This window comes from Hyla sarda, chromosome 11, assembly GCF_029499605.1.
Source record: "Hyla sarda isolate aHylSar1 chromosome 11, aHylSar1.hap1, whole genome shotgun sequence".
In the NCBI taxonomy this organism is placed as follows: Eukaryota; Metazoa; Chordata; class Amphibia; order Anura; family Hylidae; genus Hyla; species Hyla sarda.
This window is the reverse complement of record NC_079199.1, coordinates 6248025-6268188: the sequence shown is the minus strand read 5'-3', so window position 1 is coordinate 6268188 and position 20164 is coordinate 6248025. Positions and strand designations below refer to the sequence as shown.

Below are 20164 nucleotides of genomic sequence, written 5' to 3'. Positions count from 1 at the left end.
GCAGCACTGCCCAAAAAACTAAAATACAACAAAAAAGTGCGTTCCCACCTGGCGTATACGCAGCGTATTTTACGCTGTGCAAAATTTGCAGCAGCAGCTGGAAATACGTTGCGTATTCCTCGCTCACTATACACACACAAGACTTTCTGGCGGCAGCCCTATATGTGCCGCGAGTTTTGGAGGCGGAGCCGCGCGTCACAGTCACGCCGGCACACGGCCCCTAAAACTCACTACACGCGTAGGGCTGCCGCCGGAAAGTCTTGTGTGTATAGTGAGCGAGGAATACGCAGTGTATTTCCCGCTGCTGCTGCAAATTTTGCGCAGCGTGACATGCCAGGTGGGAATGCATCCAAAAACAGCTAAATAAACAAATTAGATTTTGCATTTACGCCCAAAACACCAGGTGGAGCGTCACTTTTATCCAATGCTATAACATTTCAGACTTAAAGGGGTACACCGCTGGAAAATATATATTTTTTTTTAAATCAACTGGTGGCAGAAAGTTAAACAGATTTGTAAATTACTTCTACAGTGGTCCCTCAAGTTACAATATTAATTGGTCCCAGGACGACCATTGTATGTTGAAACCATTGTATGTTGAGACCAGAACTGGAAACCTGGTAATTGATTCTGAAGCTCCAAAATGTCATCCAAAAATTGAAAAAAAAGTGAGAATTTAAAGAAAAATAAGTAGATAACTAATATAGATAAAGCAAATCATATATATAAATATATAAAATATATAAAAGTAATAAAGATCTGCTCGGAGCTGTTATCACTGTCTATGTCAGTGTTTCCCAAGCAGGGAGCCTCCAGCTGTTGCAAAACTACAACTCCCAGCATGGCCCGGACAGCCAAAGGCTGTCCGGGCATGCTGGGAGTTGTAGTTTTGCAACAGCTGGGGGCACCCTGCTTGGGAAAACACTGGTCTATGTAGAGGACAGGAGCTTCTTCGGGGTCTTGTACAGTACACAGTGTCCCAAAAAAGTAACATGGAGTCGCCCTCACCTGGTGTCCAAAGGAGCAGGTAACCCTGGTACAGGTAAAGAGTACAGAACATGTAATACCTCCCTGTACTGTAGAAGGCGCTACCAGACACCAGTCAATGCATACACTTCAGTAATACAGGTAAAGAGTACAGAACATGTAATACCTCCCTGTACTGTAGGGGGCACTACCAGACACCAGTCAGTGCATACACTTCAGTAATACAGGTAAAGAGTACAGAACATGTAATACCTCCCTGTACTGTAGGGGGCGCTACCAGATACCAGTCAGTGCATACACTTCAGTAATACAGGTAAAGAATACAGGACATGTAATACCACCCTGTACTGTAGGGGGCGCTACCAGACACCAGTCAGTGCATGCACTTCAGTAATACAGGTAAAGAGTACAGAACATGTAATACTTCCCTGTACTGTAGGGGGCGCTACCAGACACCAGTCAGTGTATACACTTCAGTAATACAGGTAAAGAGTACAGAACATGTAATACTTCCCTGTACTGTAGGGGGCGCTACCAGACACCAGTCAGTGTATACACTTCAGTAATACAGGTAAAGAGTACAGAACATGTAATACCTCCCTGTACTGTAGGGGGCGCTACCAGACACCAGTCAGTGCATACACTTCAGTAATACAGGTAAAGAGTACAGAACATGTAATACCTCCTTGTACTGTAGGGGGCGCTACCAGACATCAGTCAGTGCATACACTTCAGTAATACAGGTAAAGAGTACAGAACATGTAATACCTCCCTGTACTGTAGGGGGCGCTACAAGACACCAGTCAGTGCATACACTTCAGTAATTCAGGGATTTTACCAGTAAATTGCCCATTCTGATTGGTCGGTTCTTCCAGCCATTGACACGTTTCACAGATCTGGACTGTCTGTACATTGTATGTCGAGTCTGGTTTCAATTTACAATGGTCCAGAATAGACCATTGTATGTTGAAACTATTGTATGTTGAGGCCATTGTAAGTTGAGGGATCACTGTATTTAAAAATCTTAACCCTTCCAGTACTTATCAGCTGCTGTATGCTCCATAGCAAGTTGTGTAGTTCTTGCCAGTGTGACCACAGTGCTCTCTGCTGACACCTCTGTCCATTTGAGGAACTGTCCAGAGTAGGAGCAAATCCCCATAGCAAACCTATGCTGCTCTGAACAGTTCCTGACATGGACAGAGGTGTCAGTAGAGAGCACTGTGGTCAGACAGAAAGGAAATTCAAAAAGAAAAGAATTTCCTCTGGAGCATACAGCAGCTGTTAAAAGGGTTATCCAGGAGAAATCTTTTTTTTATATATCAACTGGCTCCAGAAAGTTAAACAGATTTGTAAATTACTTCTATTAAAAAATCTTAATCCTTTCAGTACTTATGAGCTTCTGAAGTTAAGGTTGTTCTTTTCTGTCTAAGTGATCTCTGACACCTGTCTTGGGAAACGCCCAGTTTAGAAGCAAATCCCCATAGCAAACCTCTTCTAAACTGGGCGTTTCCCGAGACACGTGTCATCAGAGAGCACTTAGACAGAAAAGAACAACCTTAACTTCAGAAGCTCATAAGTATTGAAAGGATTAAGATTTTTTAATATAAGTAATTTACAAATCTGTTTAATTTTCCGGAGCCAGTTGATATATAAAAAAAAAGTTTTGTCCTGGAATACCCCTTTAAGTACTGAAAAGATTAATATGTTTAAATAGAGGTAATTTACAAATCTGTTTAACTTTCTCGCACCAGTTGATAAAAAAAAAAAAAAAATGTTTTCCAGGGGAGTACCCCTTTAATCTTTATGTCAGTATTCTCTCCGGGATCCGGGCGGCTTGCTCCTTAGGGGTGAAGTCTTGAAGTCGGTGTCATCTCAGGGGCCACAAGACTGATAGGACCACAGTATATAGGAGGGGACATGGTCCACATGACATAATCCATACTTAGGCCATGTCCAGTCCATATGGCGTAAAATATGCGGAATGTCCACACGGAAAACATGTGCGGACATTTCGCACAGTTGAATATTCCGGCGGGCGCTAGGACCCCTGGGAAATGTGCCGCCTCATAGACGGAAATGCATTTCTGAGCAAAATCTGCAAAAAACAATAGACAAGTGTATTCTTTTTGTGGATGCCAAAATTGGCAGAAACACCTGCCGCAAAAATTCCACTGTGTAAACGGTGCAGCAGAATCACTTTAAAATCAATGGGACTCTGCTGCAGCGGAATGTCCGTGCAAATTATTCCTGTGGAATTCCGCACGGACATTTTACCGCGTGAACATAGCCTTACAGGGAATAACATGGATACAGAAGGAATTCATAGACATAACCAGAATGAGTCTTGCATTGGTGAGGGCAGTGTTCACAAACCTGTGGTCCTCCAGCTATTGCAAAACTACAACTCCCAGCATGCACTGCCCGCTCTTAAAGGGGTATTCCGGCCATAGACATCTTATCCCCTATCCAAAGGATAGGGGATAAGATGTCTGATCATGGGGGATTTCCGTGCAGCACCCGTATTCTATGCATGGCTGCTGCTCCAGTCTCAGAAACCTCTGTGTTTCCAGGACTGGAGACGTGATGTCATGCCACGCCCCCATGTGAAGTCACACCACGCTCCCTCCATTCATGTCTATGGGAGGGGGCGTGACATCCGTCACGGCCCCTCCCATAGACATGAATGGAGGGGGTGTGACATCACGAGGGTGCATGGCGTGACGTCACAAGGGGGCGTGGTGTGACTTCACAATTGGACGTGGCGTGACTTCACAAGGGGGCATGGCGTGACTTCATAATTGGGTGTGGCGTGACTTCACAAGGGGGCGTGGTGTGACTTCACAATTGGACGTGGCGTGACTTCACAAGGGGGCATGGCGTGACTTCATAATTGGGCGTGGCGTGACTTCACAAGGGGGCGTGATGTGACTTTACAAGGGGGCGTGGTGTGACTACACAAGGAGGCGTGGCGTGACTTCACAAGGGGGCGTGGCGTGACTTCACAAGGGGGCATGGCTTGACTTCACAAGGGGGAGTGGCGTGACTTCACAAGGGGGCGTGGTGTGACTTCACAAGGGGGCGTGGTGTGACTTCACAAGGGGGCGTTGATAGGGGGTAAGATGTCTATGGCCGGAATACCCCTTTAACTGTCTGGGCATCTATAAAATACAATGCATATCCCAATGCTGATGGGAGTTTTAGTCTCACAACAGCTGGAGACATAGAGGTTGGGGCTCAGTGGTTTAGGTTTTTAGGTTTTATAGATTTAAAGGGGTACTCCCGTGGAAAACTTTTTTTTTTTAATCAACTGGTGCCAGAAAGTTAAAAAGATTTGTAAATTACTTCTATTAAAAAATCTTAATCCTTCCAGTACTTTTTAGGGGCTGTATACTACAGAGGAAATGCTTATCTTTTTAGATTTCTCTGATGTCACGAGCACAGTGCTCTCTGCTGACCTCTGCTGTCCATTTTAGGAACTGTGCTGAGCAGGAGAAAATCCTCATAGAAAACATATGCTGCTCTGGACAGTTCCTAAAAATGGACAGCAGAGGTCAGCAGAGAGCACTGTGGTCATGACAGAGAAATCTAAAAAGCTAAGCATTTCCTCTGTAGTATACAGTCCCTAAAGGATTAAGATTTTTAATAGAAGTAATTTACAAATCTGTTTAACTTTCTGGCACCAGTTGATTTTAAAAAAAAGTTTTCCACCGGAGTACCCCTTTAATCCCATTACTTTGGCGGCAGGTGATTGATTCCCTTTAAAAAAAAAAAAAAAAGATTTTTTTCATACACTGTGATAAAGTGGAAAAAGAGAAAACATCAAAAACATAATGAACAAACATTATATATAGATTCCTATAGATCAAAGATGGAGCCTCACTTTACAGATGACCAGAAATACAGTGTCAGCACATGGGGATCAATGTCTGTGCCTCCCGTCTTTGGTATACGCAAATGTGGAGCGTGGTACACGGGGGGTCCGCCCGGGATCTTCATGGTAATGCCTGTAGAATGGCGCTCCACTCTGCAGATGTTCAGCACAGGGGAGGAGGCAATACCATGAAGATGTCGGAAGGACTCACACTGCTCTTAGGACACGGCCACCATCATGGACGCCATGGAGAATAACGGGAATATACTGCTTGCACCATCTTTTTCTCCCGTTATTCCGGTCAAAAAAGAACGGCGCCTGACGGACCCCATAATAGTAAATGGGAGCCGTCGGGTCCTGTTGTTGCCCGTTGTGCCCCATCACGAGAACAGCTGTTAAAAGCAAAAATAAATAATACTTTAATGGCCAATCTTGACGGGGCGCAACGGCTGAAAGAAAGGGGCCTAAGCCCAATATTTGCATATACCAAAGATAAAATAAAATACTGTACTTTATTCCAAAAGCAGCATAAAAACAGCAGGTGCATACACATGGGACGCCAAGGAGATGATAACTATTTCGCGCAACTAGCGCTTCATCAGGTGGTCTGACGAAGCGCTAGTTGCGCGAAATAGCTATCATCGGTGAGTGCCTCCGCCTCTATATGCTTCATGAATACTACAGCTATTGTGGATTGAGCACCACCATTTATACCTTTATTCTGGGACTTATCCATACTATTGCACCTCAGCACATGTTCACACAGCAGATTTATTGCACCAGTGCCGGCTTTCTTTTTCTCTTTGTTGGACATTAGACTTTTAAGTTACTTCTATTAAAAAATCTTAACCCTTCCAGTACATATCAGCTGCTTTTTACTACAGAAGTAGTTGAGTTGTTCTTTTCAGTCTGACCACAGTGCTCTCTGCTGACACCTCTGTCCATGTCAGGAACTGTCCAGAGTAGGAGCAAATCCCCATAGCAAACCTTACCTGCTCTGGACAGTTCCTGACATGGACAGAGGTGTCAGCAGAGAGCACTGTGGTCAGACTGAAAAGAACAACTCAACTTCCTCTGTAGTAAACAGCAGCTGATAAGTACTGGAAGGGTTAAGATAGATTTTTTTAATAGAAAGTAACTTAAAAGTCTAAGTACCCCTTTAATGTGATTGTATCGCCTAGATTTTCCATTAGAGACAGATACTGAAACATGTTCTTTTTTTATTATTATTATAAGGGCAGCCAACTTGCCTAAACTGCTTTAGAGTCTATTGACATGCACAGTATCCTGCGCATATTTGTTGCTGCATATTTGAAGCTGCAGACTTACACTGAAATCTGCAGCATAAAATCTGCAGCATCAAGAATGCGCAGGATAATGTATGTGTGAATACACCCCTAAACAGCATTGAGAGCTATGCCTTACTGGAAGCCCCATGGATATAGACAACAATAGACACAAGACAGTTACATGAATGGGAAACTTTATGGGGCATGCTCTGTGATCTTTACACAGGAAGGGGAGGCTGAGCTGTGAGCTTCATCTATTGCCTTCTCTATTTGTGTAACTTTTCACTGTAATGATGTACTGATCACGTTCCAGCAGCCTCCTCCTTATCCTCAAACAAAAGAGGAAGTCCAACAATTCATGGAATCAGTAAGATGGGCGTAAACTTAATATTAATAATAGGAGTGACTATCAGGTGGTGGATGGGGTTATACAGTCAGGAGGGGGGTGTGTTTTAGAAAGACACACCCCTCAATGTACAACATATACACACGATGACTGAATAACCCCGCCCATCAGCTAATAGTCACTCCCATTATTAAAAGTAAGTTCACGCCCATCTGACTGATTCCCTGAATTGTCAGACAAACTTTAAAGGGGTACACCCGTGCCCCAGCCTGAACATTCGGAGGGGGCGGGGCCGTGACGTCGCAGACGCTGATCCAAGCCTTCTGAACTGGATGTTCAGAAAGCTGGGGCACGGGAGTACTCCTTTAACCCCTCATATCTTGGGAAAGGGAGGACGTATCAAGAAACTGTAAAATGTTGTGTATTCAGAGAACCCTAAGCTATTTCTTGACGGTAACGTCTACATTAGTTTGGGTTGGCCACAACGAAAATTCTTTCGAAAATATGATTAGTATAAAAACTTGATTTAAACTATAGGCCATTTCCTGATGACACATTACCTTTATAAGGGGTATTCTGGCTTCTAAAAATGATGTCCTAATGTGCTGGGGGCTGCATGAATATAGTAGAAAACATATACTCGCCTACCCTGCTTCCTAGGGGGTCCGCGTGTATAGTCAGAACGCCCCAGCCGCTACAAGTGGTGGTCCGCTCAGCCAATCACTGGCTGCGGCTGTGTCCCACCTTAGTGACGAGACGAGTAGTGTCCAGAGCGTTCAGACTTACAGGGGGGTCCCCCGAGGGAGTGAGGTAGGTGAGTATATGCTTTCTATTATTTTCATGCAGCCCCCAGCACATTCTAAAAATAATTTTTAGAAATCGGAATACCCCCTTTAGAGAGGGGATAAGATGTCTGATTGCGGGGGGGGGGCTGCTGCTGGGGACCCCCACGATCTCCGTGCTGCATTCGGCAGTCGTTTAGAGTGTTGGGTGAAACGTGTTAGGCTTGTGACGTCACGTGCCGGATGACCGGCGATGCGGGGCGGAGGCTTGTGACGTCATGGTCACGCCCCCTCAATGCAAGTCTATGGGAGAGGGCGTGGCATCTGTCACTCCCCCTCCTATAGACTTGCATTGAGGGGGCATGACTGTGACATCACAAGCCTCCGCCCCGCATCGCCAGTCATCCGTCACAGAGCGAAGTTCGTACCGTGCACCGGATATCTGGGGTACTGCCCCAGCGGTGTGACCCCCGCGACCAGACATCTTACCCCTATCCTTTGGATAGGGAATAAGATGTCTAGCTGGAAAAAAAATTCTTAAATCAACTGATGCCAGAAAGTTAAACAGATTTGTAACCGATTTGCACCCTTCCAGTACTTATCAGCTGCCGTATGCCCTACAAGAAGTTTTTTTATTATTTCCTTTCTGTCTGACCACAGTGCTCTCTGCTGACACCTCTGTCCTTGTCAGGAACTGTCCAGAGCAGGAGAGGTTTCTATGGGAATTTTATCCTACTCTGGAAAGTTCCTAAAATGGACAGATGTGTCAGCAGAGAGAACTATGGTCAGACTAAAAGGAAATAAAAAAAAAAAAAAAACGAACTTCCTGTAGAGCATACTACAGCTGATAAGTACTGGAAGGGTTAAGATTTTTAAATATAAGTAATTTACAAATCTGTTTAACTTTCTGGCACCAGTTGATTAAAAGAAAAAAATATGTTTTCCAGCAGAGTACCCCTTTAAGACCTGAAGTAGTCTTTTTTTTATCTTGTCATATTAAACAACTGGGGATTCAAGTAAAATTGAGGGACTTATTATGTGGAATAGGGGGCTTTGGACCCTCTGAGATACAGTGTCCTGTTATACTGAGGGAGACAATAAAACTCAATGGATGAAGAAGTAAACGCTGGGTGGTCTACTTACGTATCGCCATGGGTAAGAAGGACGTGCTGAGATACTCCGTGATGTCCTTGTGTAGGAAGGGAGGGAATGTGGCCAAGGTGGAGATCATGGTGTAGGGTAAAGTGCTTAATATATCATCGCTCAGAAAGGGCAAGAGACAAGCAGTGGTATAAAATATAGATTGTCCCAGATCTGGAAAACGGGAACAAGATATAAGGTTAGTGACATAACCGGGATACAGAAGAATTATCCTGCCACAAGAGGGAGCTCCACCCCAGAAATCAACGCAAATCAGGGTCTCTCAAGTAACAAAACATTCATTATAATACAGTGGTCGCTCAACATACGATGGTAATTCGTTCCAAACGACCCATCGTTTGTCGAATCCATCGTATGTTGAGGGATTCGTGCAATGTAAAAAGTGCATTTAATACTCACCTGTCCCCACCGCTCCGGACCGCGTCCTCACCGCTCCCGATGCTGTCCCAGGGGCTCCCGATGCTGTCCCGCTGCTCCGGCATCTTCTTCGGGATCCTCCGGCTTCTTCCGCATCTTCCCCGGTGTCCAGGCCTCGCTTTCTGGTGACGTTATTACGTTGCTGCGCCGGGACGGCGTGTGCATGACGTAATAACAATGCCGGAAAGCGAGGCCCGGACCCCGGAGAAGATGCAGAAGACGCCGGAGGATCGCGAAGTGGACCCGGAGCAGGTAAGTGAACCTGTCCGGGATGCTTAAGCAGCTTAAGCATTTTGCGCTGTCGGATAGCAGTTAATGCGATGGCCATCGCATGTCGGGGGGGTTACTGAACACAGCCATGGCCGTAAATGTTGGCAGTCCTGAAATTTTTGAAGAAAATTAAGTATTTCTCACAGGAAAGGATTGCAGTAACACAGGTTTTGCTATACACATGTTTATTCCCTTTGTGTGTATTGGAACTAAACCAAAAAATGGAAGGAAAAAAAGCAAATTGGACATAATGTCACCAAACTCCAAAAATGGTCTGGACAAAATTATTGGCCCCTTTCAAAATTGTGGATAAATAATATTGTTTCAAGCATGTGATGTTCCTTTATACTCACCTGGGGCAAGTAACAGGTGTGGGAAATATAAAAATCCCACCTGATAAGCAGGTAAAAAGGAGAGAAGTTCACTTAGTCTTTGCATTGTGTGTCTGTGTGTGCCCCACTAAGCATGGACAACAGAAAGAGGAGAAGGGAACTGTCTGAGGACTTGAGAACCAAAATTGTGGAAAAATATCAACCATCTCCAGGTTACACGTCCATCTCCAGAGATCTAGATTTGTCTTTGTCCACAGTGCGCAACATTATCAAGAAGTTTACACCCCATGGCCCTGTAGATAATCTCCCTGGATGTGGACGGAAGAGAAAAATTGATGAAAGGTGTCAACGGAGGATAGTCCGGATGGTGGATAAGCAGCCCCAAACAAGTTCCAAAGATATTCAAGCTGTCCTGCAGACTCAGGGAGCATCAGTGTCAGCGCGAACTATCCGTCCACATTTATATGAAATGAAACGCTATGGAGGAGACCCAGGAGGACCCCACTATGGAAGAGACCCAGGAGGACCCCACTATGGAGGAGACCCAGGAGGACCGCACTATGGAGGAGACCCAGGAGGACCCCACTATGGAGGAGACCCAGGAGGACCCCACTATGGAGCAGACCCGGGAGGACCCCACTATGGAGGAGACCCAGGAGGACCCCGCTATGGAGGAGACCCAGGAGGACCCCACTATGGAGGAGACCCAGGAGGACCCCACTATGGAGGAGACCCAGGAGGACCCCACTATGGAGGAGACCCAGGAGGACCCCACTATGGAGGAGACCCAGGAGGACCCCACTATGGAGGAGACCCAGGAGGACCCCACTATGGAGGAGACCCAGGAGGATCCCACTATGGAGGAGACCCAGGAGGACCCCACTATGGAGGAGACCCAGGAATACCCCACTATGGAAGAGACCCAGGAGGACCCCACTATGGAGGAGACCCAGGAGGTCCCCACTGTGGAGGAGACCCAGGAGGACCCCACTATGGAGGAGACCCAGGAGGACCCCACTATGGAGGAGACCCAGGAGGACCCTACTATGGAGCAGACCCGGGAGGACCCCACTATGGAGGAGACCCAGGAGGACCCCACTATGGAGGAGACCCATGAGAAACCCACTATGGAGGAGACCCGGGAGGACCCCACTATGGAGGAGACCCGAGAGGACCCCACTATGGAGGAGACCCAGCAGGACCCCACTATGGAGGAGACCCAGGAGGACCACACTATGGAGGAGACCCAGGAGGACCCCACTATGGAGGAGACCCAGGAGGACCCCACTGCTGACACAGACATAAAAAAGCAAGACTACATATTGCCAAAATGAACTTGAGTAACCAAAATCCTTCTGGGAAAACGTCTTGTGGACAGATGAGACCAGGATAGATCTTTTTGGTAAAGCCCATCATTCTACTGTTTACCGAAAATGGAATGAGGCCTACAAAGAAAAGAACACAGCACCTACAGTGAGATATGGGGGAGGTCAGTGATGTTTTGGGTTGTTTTGCTGCCTCTGGCACTGGGGGCCTTGAATGTGTACAAGACATCATGAAATCTGAGGATTACCAATGGATTTTGGGTCGCACTGTACAGCCCAGTGTCAGAAAGCTGGGTTTGTGTCCGAGATCTTGGGTCTTCCAGCAGGACAATGACCCCAAACATACGTCAAAAAGCCCCAGAAATGGATGACAACAAAGTGCTGGAGAGTTCTGAAGTGTCAGCAATGAGTCCAGATCTAAATCCCATTGATCACCTGTGGAGAGATCTTATAATTACTGTTGGGAAAAGGCGCCTTCCAATAAGAGACCTGGAGCAGTTTGTAAAGGAAGAGTGGTCCAACATCCCGGCTGAGAGGTGTAAGAAGCTTATTGATGCTTATAGGAAGAGTGGTCCAACATTCCGGCTGAGAGGTGTAAGAAGCTTATTGATGCTTATAGGATGAATGGTCCAACATTACGGCTGAGAGGTGTAAGAAGCTTATTGATGGTTATAGGAAGAGTGGTCCAACATCCCGGCTGAGAGGTGTAAGAAGCTTATTGATGCTTATAGGAAGAGTGGTCCAACATTCCGGCTGAGAGGTGTAAGAAGCTTATTGATGGTTATAGGTAGAGTGGTCCAACATTCCGGCTGAGAGGTGTAAGAAGCTTATTGATGCTAATAGGAAGAGTGGTCCAACATTCCGGCTGAGAGGTGTAAGAAGCTTATTGATGGTTATAGGAAGAGTGGTCCAACATCCCGGCTGAGAGGTGTAAGAAGCTTATTGATGCTTATAGGAAGAGTGGTCCAACATTCCGGCTGAGAGGTGTAAGAAGCTTATTGATGGTTATAGGAAGAGTGGTCCAACATTCCGGCTGAGAGGTGTAAGAAGCTTATTGATGTTATAGGAAGAGTGGTCCAACATTCCGGCTGAGAGGTGTAAGAAGCTTATTGATGGTTATAGGAAGAGTGGTCCAACATTCCGACTGAGAGGTGTAAGGAGCTTATTGATGTTATAGGAAGAGTGGTCCAACATTCCGGCTGAGAGGTGTAAGAAGCTTATTGATGGTTATAGGAAGAGTGGTCCAACATTCCGGCTGAGAGGTGTAAGAAGCTTATTGATGCTTATAGGAAGAGTGGTCCAACATTCCGGCTGAGAGGTGTAAGAAGCTTATTGATGCTTATAGGAAGACACTGATTTCACTTATTGTTTCCAAAGGGTGTGCAACCAAATATTAAGTTAAGGTGCCAATAATTTTGTCCAGCCCATTTTTGGAGTTTGGTGACATTATGTCCAATTTGCTTTTTTTCCTCCTTTTTTGGTTTAGTTCCAATACACACAAAGGGAATAAACATGTGTATAGCAAAACCTGTGTTACTGCAATCCTTTCCTGCGAGGAATACTTCATTTTATAGAAACATTTCAGGGGGGACAACTAGAGATGAGCGAACTTACAGTAAATTCGATTTGTCACAAACTTTTCCTGCATAAATTATTTCAGCTTTCAGGTGCTCCGGTGGGCTGGGAAAGGTGGATACAGTCCTAGGAGACTCTTTCCTAGGACTGTATCCACCTTTTCCAGCCCACCGGAGCACCTGAAAGCTGAACTAATTTACGCAGGATAAGTTATCAACTGCCGAGCCGAGAAGTTCGTGACGAATCGAATTTACTGTAAGTTTGCTCATCTCTAGTGCCAACATTTATGGCCATGACTATCTACAGTATCTACCATAAGTGAGTCCACCCCTCACATTATATACAGTATATCCCATAAGTGACTCCACCCCTCACATTATATATACAGTATATCCCATAAGTGAGTCCACCCCTCACATTATATACAGTATATCCCATAAGTGACTCCACCCCTCATATTATATATACAGTATATCCCATAAGTGACTCCACCCCTCACATTATATATACAGTATCTCCCATAAGTGAGTCCACCCCTCACATTATATATACAGTATATCCCATAAGTGAGTCCACCCCTCACATTATATATACAGTATATCCCATAAGTGACTCCACCCCTCACATTATATATACAGTATATCCCATAAGTGACTCCACCCCTCATATTATATATACAGTATATCCCATAAGTGACTCCACCCCTCATATTATATATACAGTATATCCCATAAGTGAGTCCACCCCTCACATTATATATACAGTATATTCCATAAGTGACTCCACCCCTCACATTATATATACAGTATATCCCATAAGTGACTCCACCCCTCACATTATATATACAATATATCCCATAAGTGACTCCACCCCTCACATTATATATACAGTATCTCCCATAAGTGACTCCACCCCTCACATTATAAACAGTATATCCCATAAATGACTCCACCCCTCACATTATAAAAAGTATATCCCCTAAGTGACTCCACCCCTCACATTATATACAGTATATCCCATAAGTGACTCCACCCCTCACATTATATATATAGTATATCCCATAAGAGAGTCCACCCCTCACATTATATATACAGTATATCCTATAAGTGACTCCACCCCTCACATTATATATACAGTATCTCCCATAAGTGACTCCACCCCTCACATTATATATACAGTATATCCCATAAGTGAGTCCACCCCTCACATTATATATACAGTATATCCCATAAGTGAGTCCACCCCTCACATTATATATACAGTATATCCCATGAGTGTCTCCACCCCTCACATTATATATACAATATATCCCATAAGTGAGTCCACCCCTCACATTATATATACAGTATATCCCATGAGTGTCTCCACCCCTCACATTATATATACAGTATATCCCATAAGTGAGTCCACCCCTCACATTATATATACAGTATCTCCCATAAGTGAGTCCACCCCTCACATTATATATACAGTATCTCCCATAACTGACTCCACCCCTCACATTATATATACAGTATATCCCATAAGTGACTCCACCCCTCACATTATATATACAGTATATCCCATGAGTGTCTCCACCCCTCACATTATATATACAGTATATCCCATAAGTGAGTCCACCCCTCACATTATATATACAGTATCTCCCATAAGTGAGTCCACCCCTCACATTATATATACAGTATATCCCATAAGAGAGTCCACCCCTCACATTATATACAGTATATCCCATAAGTGACTCCACCCCTCACATTATATACAGTATATCCCATAAGTGACTCCACCCCTCACATTATATACAGTATCTCCCATAAGTGACTCCACCCCTCACATTATATACAGTATCTCCCATAAGTGACTCCACCCCTCACATTATATACAGTATCTCCCATAAGTGACTCCACCCCTCACATTATATATACAGTATATCCCATAAGTGAGTCCACCCCTCACATTATATATACAGTATATCCCATAAGTGAGTCCACCCCTCACATTATATATACAGTATATCCTATAAGTGACTCCACCCCTCACATTATATATACAGTATATCCTATAAGTGACTCCACCCCTCACATTATATAAACAATATCTCCCATAAGTGACTCCACCCCTCACATTATATATACAGTATATCCCATAAGTGAGTCCTCCCCTCACATTATATATACAGTATATTCCATAAGTGACTCCACCCCTCACATTATATACAGTATATCCCATAAGTGAGTCCACCCCTCACATTATATATACAGTATCTCCCATAAGTGACTCCACCCCTCACATTATATATACAGTATATCCCATAAGTGACTCCACCCCTCACATTATATATATATACAGTATATCCCATAAGTGACTCCACCCCTCACATTATATACAGTATATCCCATAAGTGACTCCACCCCTCACATTATATATATACAGTATATCCCATAAGTGAGTCCACCCCTCACATTATATACAGTATATCCCATAAGTGACTCCACCCCTCACATTATATATACAGTATATCCCATAAGTGATTCCACCCCTCATATTATATATACAGTATATCCCATAAGTGACTCCACCCCTCACATTATATACAGTATATCCCATAAGTGAGTCCACCCCTCACATTATATATACAGTATATCCCATAAGTGACTCCACCCCTCACATTATATACAGTATATCCCATAAGTGACTCCACTCCTCATATTATATATACAGCATATCCCATAAGTGACTCCACCCCTCACATTATATATACAGTATCTCCCATAAGTGAGTCCACCCCTCACATTATATATACAGTATATCCCATAAGTGACTCCACCCCTCACATTATATACAGTATATCCCATAAGTGACTCCACTCCTCATATTATATATACAGCATATCCCATAAGTGACTCCACCCCTCACATTATATATACAGTATATCCCATAAGTGACTCCACCCCTCACATTATATATACAGTATATCCCATAAGTGAGTCCATCCCTCACATTATATACAGTATATCCCATAAGTGAGTCCACCCCTCATATTATATATACAGTATCTCCCATAAGTGACTCCACCCCTCACATTATATATACAGTATATCCCATAAGTGACTCCACCCCTCACATTATATACAGTATATCCCATAAGTGACTCCACCCCTCACATTATATATACAGTATCTCCCATAAGTGAGTCCACCCCTCACATTATATATACAGTATATCCCATAAGTGACTCCCCCCCTCACATTATATATACAGTATATCCCATAAGTGACTCCACCCCTCACATTATATATACAGTATATCCCATAAGTGACTCCACCCCTCACATTATATATACAGTATATCCCATAAGTGACTCCACCCCTCACATTATATACAGTATATCCCATAAGTGAGTCCACCCCTCACATTATATACACAGTATATCCCATAAGTGACTCCACCCCTCACATTATATATACAGTATATCCCATAAGTGACTCCACCCCTCACATTATATACAGTATCTCCCATAAGTGACTCCACCCCTCACATTATATACAGTATATCCCATAAGTGACTCCACCCCTCACATTATATATACAGTATATCCCATAAGTGAGTCCACCCCTCACATTATATATACAGTATATCCCATAAGTGACTCCACCCCTCACATTATATACAGTATATCCCATAAGTGAGTCCACCCCTCACATTATATACAGTATCTCCCATAAGTGACTCCACCCCTCACATTATATATACAGTATATCCCATAAGTGTTTCCACCCCTCACATTATATACAGTATATCCCATAAGTGACTCCACCCCTCACATTATATATACAGTATATCCCATAAGTGACTCCACCCCTCACATTATATACAGTATCTCCCATAAGTGACTCCACCCCTCACATTATATATACAGTATATCCCATAAGTGACTCCACCCCTCACATTATATATACAGTATATCTCAAAAGTGAGTCCACCCCTCACATTATATATACAGTATATCCCATAAGTGACTCCACCCTCACATTATATATATATATATATATATACAGTATTTCCCGTAAGTGACTCCACCCCTCACATTATATATACAGTATATCCCATAAGCGAGTCCACCCCTCACATTATATATACAGTATATCCCATAAGTGACTCCACCCCTCACATTATATATATACAGTATCTCCCATAAGTGACTCCACCCCTCACATTATATATACAGTATATACCATAAGTGAGTCCACCCCTAACATTATATATACAGTATATCCCATAAGTGACTCCACCCCTCACATTATATACAGTATATCCCATAAGTGAATCCACCCCTCACATTATATACAGTATATCCCATAAGTGAGTCCACCCCTCACATTCTATACAGTATACCCCATAAGTGACTCCACCCCTCACATTATATACAGTATACCCCATAAGTGACTCCACCCCTCACATTATATACAGTATCTCCCATAAGTGAGTCCACCCCTCACATTATATATACAGTATCTCCCATAAGTGACTCCACCCCTCACATTATATACAGTATACCCCATAAGTGACTCCACCCCTCACATTATATACAGTATATCCCATAAGTGAGTCCACCCCTCACATTATATATACAGTATATCCCATAAGTGAGTCCACCCCTCACATTATATATACAGTATATTCAATAAGAGAGTCCACCCCTCACATTATATATACAGTATATCCCATAAGCGAGTCCACCCCTCACATTATATATACAGTATATCCCATAAGTGACTCCACCCCTCACATTATATATACAGTATATCCCATAAGTGAGTCCACCCCTCACATTATATACAGTATATCCCATAAGTGACTCCACCCCTCACATTATATACAGTATATCCCATAAGTGACTCCACCCCTCACTTTATATACAGTATATCCCATAAGTGACTCCACCCCTCACATTATATATACAGTATCTCCCATAAGTGACTCCACCCCTCACATTATATATACAGTTTATCCTATAAGTGACTCCACCCCTCACATTATATATACAGTATATCCCATAAGTGATTCCACCCCTCACATTATATATACAGTATATCCCATAAGTGAGTCCTCCCCTCACATTATATATACAGTATATCCCATAAGTTACTCCACTCTCACATTATATATACAGTATATACCATAAGTGACTCAACCCCTCACATTATATATACAGTATATCCCATAAGTGACTCCACCCCTCACGTTATATATACAGTATCTCCCATAAGTGACTCCACCCCTCACATTATATATACAGTATCTCCCATAAGTGACTCCACCCCTCACATTATATATACAGTATATCCCATAAGTGACTCCACCCCTCACATTATATATACAGTATATCCTATAAGTGACTCCACCCCTCACATTATATATACAGTATCTCCCATAAGTGACTCCACCCCTCACATTATATACAGTATATCCCATAAGTGACTCCACCCCTCACATTATATATACAGTATCTCCCATAATTGACTCCACCCCTCACATTATATATACAGTATATCCCATAAGTGACTCCACCCCTCACATTATATATACAGTATATCCCATAAGTGACTCCACACCTCACATTATATATATATACAGTATATCCCATAAGTGACTCCACCCCTCACATTATATACAGTATATCCCATAAGTGAGTCCACCCCTCACATTATATATACAGTATATCCCATAAGTGAGTCCACCCCTCACATTATATATACAGTATATCCTATAAGTGACTCCACCCCTCACATTATATATACAATATATCCCATAAGTGACTCCACCCCTCACATTATATATACGGTATATCCCATAAGTGACACCACCCCTCACATTATATATACAGTATATCCCATAAGTGACTCCACCCCTCACATTATATATACAGTATATCCCATAATTGACTCCACCCCTCACATTATATATACAGTATATCCCATAAGTGACTCCACCCCTCACGTTATATATACAGTATATCCCATGAGTGTCTCCACCCGTCACATTATATATACAGTATATCCCATAAGTGAGTCCACCCCTCACATTATATATACAGTATCTCCCATAAGTGACTCCCCCCATCACATTATATACAGTATCTCCTATAAGAGACTCCACCCATCACATTATATACAGTATCTCCCATAAGTGAGTCCACCCCTAACATTATATATACAGTATCTCCCATAAGTGAGTCCACCCCTCACATTATATATACAGTATATCCCATAAGTGACTCCACCCCTCACATTATATATACAGTATATCCCATGAGTGTCTCCACCCCTCACATTATATATACAGTATATCCCATAAGTGAGTCCACCCCTCACATTATATACAGTATATCCCATAAGTGACTCCACCCCTCACATTATATACAGTATATCCCATAAGTGAGTCCACCCCTCACATTATATACAGTATATCCCATAAGTGAATCCACCCCTCACATTATATACAGTATATCCCATAAGTGACTCCACCCCTCACATTATATATACAGTATCTCCAATAAGTGGCTCCACCCCTCACATTATATATACAGTATATCCCATAAGTGACTCCACCCCTCACATTATATATACAGTATATCCCATAAGTGACTCCACCCCTCACATTATATATACAACATCTCCCATAAGTGACTCCACCCCTCACACTATATATACAGTATATCCCATAAGTGACTCCACCCCTCACATTATATATATATACAGTATATCCCATAAGTGACTCCACCCCTCACATTATATATACAGTATATCCCATAAGTGACTCCACCCCTCACATTATATACAGTATATCCCATAAGTGACTCCACCCCTCACATTATATATACAGTATCTCCCATAAGTGACTCCACCCCTCACATTATATATATATATATATATATATATATATATACAGTATATCCTATAAGTGACTCCACCCCTCACATTATATATACCGTATATCCCATAAGTGACTCCACCCCTCACATTATATACAGTATATCCCATAAGTGACTCCACCCCTCACATTATATATACAGTATCTCCCATAAGTGACTCCACCCCTCACATTATATACAGTATCTCCCATAAGTGACTCCACCCCTCACATTATATATATATATATATATACAGTATATCCTATAAGTGACTCCACCCCTCACATTATATATACAGTATATCCCATAAGTGAGTCCACCCCTCACATTATATACAGTATATCCCATAAGTGACTCCACCCCTCACATTATATATACAGTATATCCTATAAGTGACTCCACCCCTCACATTATATATACAGTATCTCCCATAAGTGATTCCACCCCTCAAATTATATACAGTATATCCCATAAGTGACTCCACCCCTCACATTATATATACAGTATCTCCCATAAGTGACTCCACCCCTCACATTATATACAGTATATCCCATAAGTGAATCCACCCCTCACATTATATACAGTATATCCCATAAGTGACTCCGCCCCTCACATTATATATACAGTATCTCCCATAAGTGGCTCCACCCCTCACATTATATATACAGTATATCCCATAAGTGACTCCACCCCTCACATTATATATACAGTATATCCCATAAGTGACTCCACCCCTCACATTATATATACAACATCTCCCATAAGTGACTCCACCCCTCACACTATATATACAGTATATCCCATAAGTGACTCCACCCCTCACATTATATATATATACAGTATATCCCATAAGTGACTCCACCCCTCACATTATATATACAGTATATCCCATAAGTGAC

At 43.0% G+C, this 20164-nt stretch overlaps 1 protein-coding gene across 4 annotated transcripts in view; it reads right to left on the bottom strand.

The window, feature by feature from the left end:
- The window catches only part of UNC79 (unc-79 homolog, NALCN channel complex subunit), a 173373-nt gene that overhangs the window by 111143 nt on the left and 42066 nt on the right, over positions 1-20164 (bottom strand). For all 4 annotated transcript variants that reach the window (XM_056544994.1, XM_056544993.1, XM_056544995.1 and 1 more), the window contains exon 4: positions 8419-8589. In XM_056544994.1, coding sequence (XP_056400969.1) covers positions 8419-8589 — 171 coding nt within the window. The remainder of the gene's footprint in view (positions 1-8418; positions 8590-20164) is intronic.